Raw genomic sequence first — 8,893 nt, forward strand, 5'->3', positions numbered from 1 at the left:
ATAAGTGTATCAGAATAAAGGTTTGGTGTTATTTCCACTCATGTTAGTGGTGCTAATAGTGTTTACAAGGAAGTAGATGGTTAATTGTCGGTAAAAATGTAGTGTAGATACATTTACAGAGGCTTTTAACATGAAGATGCAGAAAGAACAGCATGTGCTTGCACTCCCACCCTTGGAATTTTATGTGACACAGGTAACACAACAAAACAACCTGCAGAACTCCCCTATACTGGGGTGGGTGGGGAGGTGATGGGGTTTGGGTTTGTTGTTACAGTTTTGGGGTTTGGTTTTTGGGTAGGGGTTTTTTGGGGGGGGTGGGAGGAGGGCACAGGGGTGGTGGTTGTTTGGATTTGGTTTTTTTGGGGTTTGGTTTTTGGTTTTTTTTTTACAACTGAGGCTCAAGTTACTGGGTCACACTCCCTTCCCCTCACAGCACGTGCAAATAAACAGCACTTCAGTATTTACTCCATTTAGAATTCACTGACCTGACAAGGGTGTTTCAAGACTTAAAGAAGGTACTACATCTATCTGCTACATCTGGGACTATCACAGGCTTTGTTGGTACTACAATATTCATAAAACACTGGAGAAGATGGTGTTATCTCACCTTTAACAGACTGTTTGTGACACCCTACCCTCAGCTGCAAGGGGGCAGGTGGGAAAGTGAAACAGCTGCTTCAAACTGTTGAGAATATCCACATCTTGTTTTTTTTTGTTTTAAGCATCAGGTCCTTCCTTTTTGACAAGAAGGGTAAGACAACTGCTGAGACCCCCTGACAAGCTCCCACAGCTCAGCTGTTTCAGAATGTGTAAAAGGTGAGGCAAGATGCACCTTCTCGTCCTGTCAGAGCTCAGCTGAAAGAGCAAGACAAATGTCCATGATTGCTGCTAAAACCTATATAAAACCTGTATTTTTGATGTTTTGCTAAACTGATAAACAATTTAAGCCTGATTTGACTTGTATCTTCTAACAGAATAATTTATAAAGGTTAGACCCACTGTTGGGAATACTTTGACACAACCAGATGAAGAAAGTAAAATTTTGATTTCAGTGTTTCTGATATTAAAGACAGTTCTGACCCCCCCCATAGCAACAGCAGTCATAGGAGAAAGGATGGCAGTGAACAATTCAAATGAGAATAAATCTCATTTGTCACAGATTTGAGAGGTACTGTAAAACAACAGGAGGAAACAATGCAAAGGGAAAAAGCCACAGAACACAAGGCTAGCTTGTTTTACACAGGAAAAAAACCAAACACTGAAGCACAAATTGATTTCACATAGCACTAACCAGGAATTAGTACATTTATAGTGGGACCTTTAAGATGCATAAAAATGTCCATCAGCATTCTATAGTTCTGAGGTTTGATGAAACTTTTTCTGCTACACTGCTTAAATTTTGCCTTCCTACATCGATAGTTTCACATTTACCCTGCCATTTTCAGGAGTACAATCTCGTAAACAATCTTACAGGAGAAATTTAAAAGTAGCACATACTAGGTAATATATTTCATCTCCCACATTTTAATTTGGCTTTAGAATCAGATGGAGAACTCCTTGGCCACTCTCTTCTGTGAAGGTCCCAGGGTGGGGAAACCAAACATTCAGAACAGCACCGAGACAAGGCACGGGCACACAAAATTACATTCTGCCATTGCACAGTGCACGTGTTAGAATAGAGACTTGAAATATTAATAAATGCTCCCAGAGACAGTTATGAGTGGTAGACCTTAAGGTTTCCTTAGTTTATTACATGATTCCATTTTTCCATAGGCATAGCTTTGGGTATGCAGTTGCTGACCAAAGGGTTGGGTTATCCAGACAAACACACAGTGCTCCTGAACCCATTCCGTAGCTGCAGGTACGTGTGGCAGTGTGCACAAGCTGAGATCTCTTGAAGTTCCACCTGAAGAAGCTGCTCCTGGCTACACTGATAACCATGGTTTCCTATCATGCCTTTATCTAACAGCGATTTTGCTTCTGCTCCTAAAATAAGGCTGCAAACAGGGAGTAGAGAGCGTCAGGCACCGGGGTGGCACACGCTCCCTTTGGAGCCTGCCCACCATTACTATAAACTCCACTACAAGGAGAGCAATCTCAAAGTGTTGGCAGGTAGAAATCTGAACATAGCTATAGTCTTCAGATATGAACCAGCATAAAAGAGTTTCTAGTCCACATATCAGTCTAAATTCATAAATCCTATACAGATAAATGCATATTAAAAAAGAGAAAATCCTTAAGTAAAATGAAGTTAATGCTGTTAATAAGTTAAAAAATAATGTCAAAAAAAATGATTTCTCCACATTCCAGAAACATGTAGACTAACAAGATGTTAATCAGAAGAAAAAATCTGAAATGTTTCAGAGGTTTTAAAAACTGTATTTATATTTCACATACACTTTATATTATTCTTTTAGAAGAGCACAAAAATGTAAACATTTCTTGGCTTTTTCCTCCTTTCTGTTTGAAATAGTCTACTCACAGTCCATGCAGAATCTTTCCACCAGGTATCTTCAGTCACTGAAGACTTGGGTTTAAGACAAAACAAAATAACTGTAATAAAAAGAAATCTAGAAAACTATTGTAGCCTAACAGTACTTTTGCATTCACGTGATTTATTTAGCATAGCCACAGAACAAAATAATTTGTACATTCAGTCACATTAAAAACAAGGAATTACAAAGCAGTCCACATTTAATCTAAGTGCATTCCTTTGGAGTAACAGTTCCTTTTGTTTCATTTGTATGTCTTCATATGCCAAAGGCCATCATTTAAATAGTGGATATTTTCAATACCAATCCCTTTGTTGACCTTCTCACTGTGGAAGGAGGAAAAAGGTACAAAAGTATTAGATAGGTGAAATATTAGAGCAGCATAAAATATAATATTTAAAGTAGAAAATGCAGCATTTGTCAGCTGGAAGGGGAAAAGCTAATAATCACAAAATCATTATCTTCAACTGCAGGTGGACAAGAAACAATATTTGTTATTACATTTGCCCACATTGCTGACTGATAAGAGGACAATATTTGCCTTCCACATTTTGTCAACAGCCTTCCACAATATTTTTGCTATTTCTTTGTGGGAGACAGTTCTTCAGACTTCTGCCACTTTCTTTAATTTTAGCATTTCTCTACCAACGTAGCACAGCAGTTGTGAGTCTCCCCCTCCCAGCACAGGAGGTGGTTCAACATGACTGGAATGTGAAATTTGACAAGTTCTGGTTCCAAGTGTGCCACCAACACAATCAAACACAGGTGAATTGCCTTGCTGCTGGTTGCAGGTCATCTACCCACTTAAGAAAGAATTAAAAATGCTAAATTTATGTGCCAAGGACTTGCAGCATGTTACAAATATACCATCCTCCATAGTATTGACTCTGTATCTTTTCAGTCATGTCATGTTTTAAAAATTTTTAGTCTGTGTGTCTGCATTGAATTTGTGTTTAGCATTTTTCCAGTACATTATTCCACCAAAAAAAAAAATCTAGTTTTGTCACAATAAACAAGACAAATCTCATCATTCTAGGAGTGAGAACAAGTTTCATTCCCCTGGAGAATATAATTTACTGTATTTACACCAAGTGTTCTATTACTTACACAGCTTGTCCAAAAGTAATCAGGAAGGAAAATGCTGCTAGCCCAGAATTAACACATTAATTATCACAATCACACCGAGAGACCGCAGTCACACTGTTCCACAATTTTCTGGTTTAACCAATGTAACACAAAAAAGCAGCCAACAGGCTACAGAGATCAGTATCACTATGTTTTCCTCTCCAGTTCATCATAATTCTCACAGGAACAGGATATTCAGCTGCAAGGCTGCTGAATTTGAAGTTAGGCTTAGGAACAGAGATAACCTTGGCTTGCAATGCTCACAGCATATCCCTGCACACTGAGGGCTGGGACACTTCAGTAGCTTTTCTTTCCGCTTACTCTTAAGAGTATTTTGAAGCACTACAAAGAATCCTGAGAGATATAATTTCTCAACAGCTACAGCAGGTCCAAGTCCAGGTTGCTCCAGTCCCACTCTATCCCTGTCCTCTGTTACACATTCCCTCTCTCTTGTGCTGCCACCACTATGACTTGGGACCGCAGAGTCACCCAGCACAGGGGATGATCCTGCTGAGCATTATCCCCACAGAAGAGAGTGACTTGTTTTCATCAAAATCAGCTTCCTCACTGCCACAAATGGCACACAGGGCTGGAACCAACCAGCCCAAACCTGCTGGGTGCCCCTCACATCCTGCTGCAAGACCTTACAGAACTTAAAATGACAAGGTGATTTAGCTACTTAAAATATTGCACTATGTGAAAGCCAAGAACAACTAGCACCCATTTCCATTTTCTATCCCTTTTCCTTCTCAAATAATTTTCAGTTTATCCCCTGAACAGACCTCTACATTCACAAAAAGCTCAGATAAGCTAGTCAGCACATCAAGCAGGAATGCTGCGTGTGGGTACAGGGCAGGCCACAGAGGAAAGCCCAGACAGGCAGCCAAACACCAGCATGACTTCAGTCTCCCTGTCCCTGCACACAAAAATCACTTCAACATTTTCAATCCTCTCAAATCCAAATCCCATCTCTTGCCCAGCTCAGGTACTTGATACAAATATTTCTTTGTTCAACAAGATCTTTGACAAAGTATGATCAGAGCTCTAGAAATACTAACATTCAGCAGCAATACTAATGCTGTGCACCTTAAAATTCATATTCACATGAAATTTGATTCCAAATAAGTACAGAAGATATTCCCTGCCTACTCTTCTCTCCCGGAACACCAATCACCAAAACGAAATCTTTAAAAACTCTGTACTTGAACAGCACATGCTGCAACAGTGATGCAGTAACCTTGACAGTGGTGCTTATACTGCAAACTAACATTAAGAATAATGACATGGGACAGGTTATATTTCAATTTTTAAAACACTTACATGTCCTCAGCTGACATCTTCATTACTCCCACACATAATGCATGTTGTTTTCCCTCTGCCATTATTGCCTACAAATTACTGCTAAGGAAAACAGATTTCTTTTTAAACTATTTCAGAAAAGGAAAAGCAATATGAAGAAATTACTTCCAAAACACTTTCAAAAGCCCACGTTGAACTTTTACCCTTTTAGTAATTCTAAAGCTGCAGCTCTTAAAGATAAACAAAACAATGCACTGCATTTAACAACTGAATCACACTGTGTAGAACAAAGCATGTATTTATGAACTTGGAACAGCAATTACAGGAAAAAAAAAAAACCTCCCAGCACTACACTCCATGTCTTCCTTTGTGCCTATCACAGAGATGACAGTCTCTCCTTTCTGGAACAAAATGGCACATGTTTGTGGGGCCATTTCAGATTCCAAGGCACAGAAGAATTGGGACACAAATTTAAAAAAACAGAAGTACTGAAATCAGATGTGTCTTTTTCAAAGTCTAGCAACACATGGTGCCAACAGCTGATCTTTTCCTACAGCATCCATCTAACAACACAAGCAGCACAGCGTGGTGTTATTAATGCTGTATTTGCTCAGGGTTTCCTTTCTCAGTAATATAATGAGGAGTGAATTAGCATTTTCCTCATTTTACACTTGCAAACTTCATTAGACACAGAGAGCAAGTCCTGACTACATTAAAGCTGATCCTTAACATCTTTCCAAATTCCATAGGAACAGGAAAGAATTCTTCCTTAACTGAAGGGAATAAAAGATTGACTATGGAGGCAGGGGACACATTACACTGCACCTCATCTACTTTTACAGTTCTGCATAAAATCACCAAGGAGCTCCACTTACCAAGGAGATTAATGGAACAGCAGCCCACCCAGCAGTACAGCAGGAACATCACAGTAAGTAAAAAAATAAGAACAATGTAACCTTGCCAAATAACATCTAAACCTCTGCAGCTCTTTTCTGATTGCTAGTTATTTCATGAAATCCTATTAAAATCCAAAGTAATCCAGATTATGATCAGCTGAGAATACAAGACCGGAATTTAACTGGTCTCCCAGCAGGCAGTAACTCATAGTTAGAGAAGGATACAACGACAGTATCGACAGCAGCAGGGTAAAGCTTTGCTCCAGGAGACGTCAGGCCAGGGCACATTATGTTGGCTCCACTTAGGACAAATTTAATGGCACCTTTATCAACCTGCTGATGTGGTAGAATAAATGGGTCTGGGAGGGGAAAGATACAGCATTACAGTTAATACAGGAAGATGACAACAGGAACAACTCATTACCAAGTCAGTTTAGAGGGGGCAATTAGATACACAGTGTGCTGTGAGGGCAGGAAGTCTGACAATCACCAGGGCTCCTGCTGGGCTGTACTGTCCCAAAAGGACACAAGTGCTGTCCCAAAAGGACACATCTTTTACCTGAGAATCAAAGGTAACCCAGCACTAGAGGCCTATGCCTCCTGCACATTCACAGACCCACATGCTGAGTAACAATTAAGTTCCCACAGGGAAATAAATCTCTCAAGTGCTCAGATACTCAGAGGTCTTAAAGAAAAGAGATCTCAAATCCCTCAAATGTACTCTTACAAATTAACCTAATATGAAACAGTTTAATGTTAAGAGGACAAAAAAGGCAAAGATGGACAAAATTCATGAAAGCTGTCAGCTCTCCAAGCCATCCTTCAAGTGCAGACACCCTCCTGAAGTATTTCCAGCACTGAGATTTGACTGAATAACATTTTTTGGGATTCAAATCAGAGTAACACAATCAAGCAGAACAGCAAGAAAAATAATGCAACAGTAAATTGTAAAAAGTAAAAATCATGCAGCCTAAGTTCCTACAGGAGGCAAGTACACATTACATCCTTAAACCCACTACAGATCACAAAATATTTTTTTCATCCTTCTCTTCCCAGCACTTCCACCCTCAGAAAACTTACATTTGTGAAGCAACCTTAGCGTGGGGTAAAAAATCCCTTCTCTTTGCCTGAAGAACAGCAACTCCCCATTCACAGTGAGGATTTCTATATGTTCATGACTGCAAGATTAAAAAATAATTATTCCAATAGCTACTCAAATCCTTCTACAGTTTAAATGAAATATTTCACTTCACAGAGTCTGGTCTATCTTGGCACCTGAGAATTAAGACAGTCAATTAGCAAGAAAATATAAAACTAAAAATATTATCTTTTTGCATGGCTTATTCTTCAACAATGGTCTTCTGCTCACTTCTTTCCCCTTTAAAAAAAAAAAAACTACAGACAAAATGCACAAATTGCATTTCTTTGGAGTTTTGGAAAGCAGTGTAAGGGGTGGATAAGGAGAAAGGGTCAGCAAAAACGTACTAACCCTCTACCGAGAAAAAAATTAAAGAGCTGAGATAATATATGGAAAACCAAAAATTGTAAAAAATGTTACTGGAAGGTATCCAAACAAGCCTGAACTTTGGGCAGTCCCTGAACACACTGCACATTCACTACTAGGCAGCAGTTTTATGTTCTTCAAGCATCCTACAACAGCAAGTGCCTTCAAGAGTATGATGAGCACATGTAAACTTTCTGGTTTGGCCATAACTTGGACTATTAGTTATTAAGATATGATAGATGCCTTTCAAAAACAGCAGGTTCATCTACTCTACAAAGTCAACACATAAAGGAAGCACCTTAAAAGCAAAGCTCATGAGAGAAGAAACTTACCATCTTACTATTTTAACCGGGTCTTTCTTTGGCATGATTTGGTTTAGCCATGGTTCAATAACAGGAAACTGGTCTATCAGTTGATTCTTGATACCTTTAATAACTGAAGTCTTCAGCTGGATACAGTTCGATACATTCTCCTTTTCATCAAATCTGTAAAGTGAGTGCAAGTTTTTCAGAAATGCACAACTTACTGCCTGAACAATGCTGTATTTGCAGCGTTCTTCAGAAATGTTTATATATTCAATATAGAACAGCACATCAACTGTCCAACTTTCAAATCCAGGATCTCATGAGACTTAAATTTGTCTCCTGGGAACACTGGGCAGAGGGATGGTAGCAGGCCCCACTAGCAGGCTGTCTTCATCCCTAAACTTTGTGGATATCTCCACAAAGCAGGTGTTTAGCCTCACAGACACACCCTGGCACACAGTGTTATTTCACTCAACTCCAAGAGCACTTTGCTGGCAACACAAACGCCCAGAGCCCTGTCGGGATGCGAGCCCCTCACCTCCACCACACAAGTACGAACGGCGCTTCGTGCCACCCCGAAGTTGAGACAAGTTAATGACTCAGCTCCCTGCGGAGGGTTTCCCATTTAACAACCGAGTGCCCGAGGCAGAGCCGGGGCCGCGCTGCCCGAGGAGGCCGCGGGGCCGCTCCCGAGCAGGGCCGAGCCCGGGGCTGAGGGGGCGCCGGGCCCGCCCGGACCCTTCCCCTTCCCCCGGCCCTCCCGGCCCCGGCCACACTCACTTTTTGAACATCCTGCGGGCGGAGGGCGCCGGGCGGGGGCCGGGGCCGGGCTCCCACAGCCTCGGCGCTGCTCACACGCGGCTCCGGCCGGGCCGTCCCTCGCTCCGCGCCCGCCGGAAGCGCCGCTCCATCCCCGCGGAACGGGCGGGGCTCCGGCAGCGCCTCCCCGAGCACCCCCGGCACCGGCGCGGCCCTGCCCCTGCCCGCGGGAACAGGCGCCGCATACCCGCGGGCACGCCGCCGCTCCCACAAAATAAACCCTTTAACTGAGTGCCGGAGTGCTCGTAGCTACTCACGTCATTTAGACACAAAATGTGTTGAACGGGAAAAAAAACGCTGCCACCTGCAAACTAGCAGAGGGAGAAGCTGTCCGCCCGCCAGCTTCAGAACTGGACACGCGATCCTGTCACCAGCATTCTGGAAATAAAAGGGGGGATAAAAAACAAAAAAAAGCGTTTCTTGTCAAGCAGCAGATACTGGAGCCGGCCAGGG

At 41.8% G+C, this 8,893-nt stretch overlaps 1 protein-coding gene across 1 annotated transcript; it reads right to left on the reverse strand.

Annotated features, from left to right (window-relative positions):
• Positions 1 to 1,714: 1,714 nt before the first annotated feature.
• MCTS1 (MCTS1 re-initiation and release factor) lies at positions 1,715 to 8,551 on the reverse strand. Its single transcript, XM_064669884.1, has 6 exons — positions 8,402 to 8,551; positions 7,649 to 7,801; positions 6,893 to 6,990; positions 6,038 to 6,171; positions 4,938 to 5,005; positions 1,715 to 2,818 (listed from the first exon to the last, which is right to left on the reverse strand). The coding sequence occupies exons 1-6, from the start codon at positions 8,410 to 8,412 to the stop codon at positions 2,737 to 2,739; spliced, it is 546 nt and encodes a 181-aa protein (XP_064525954.1). The 5' UTR covers positions 8,413 to 8,551; the 3' UTR covers positions 1,715 to 2,736.
• Between the last annotated feature and the right edge of the window lie 342 nt (positions 8,552 to 8,893).

This window comes from Pseudopipra pipra, chromosome 13 (assembly GCF_036250125.1).
Source record: "Pseudopipra pipra isolate bDixPip1 chromosome 13, bDixPip1.hap1, whole genome shotgun sequence".
Classification (NCBI taxonomy): Eukaryota; Metazoa; Chordata; class Aves; order Passeriformes; family Pipridae; genus Pseudopipra; species Pseudopipra pipra.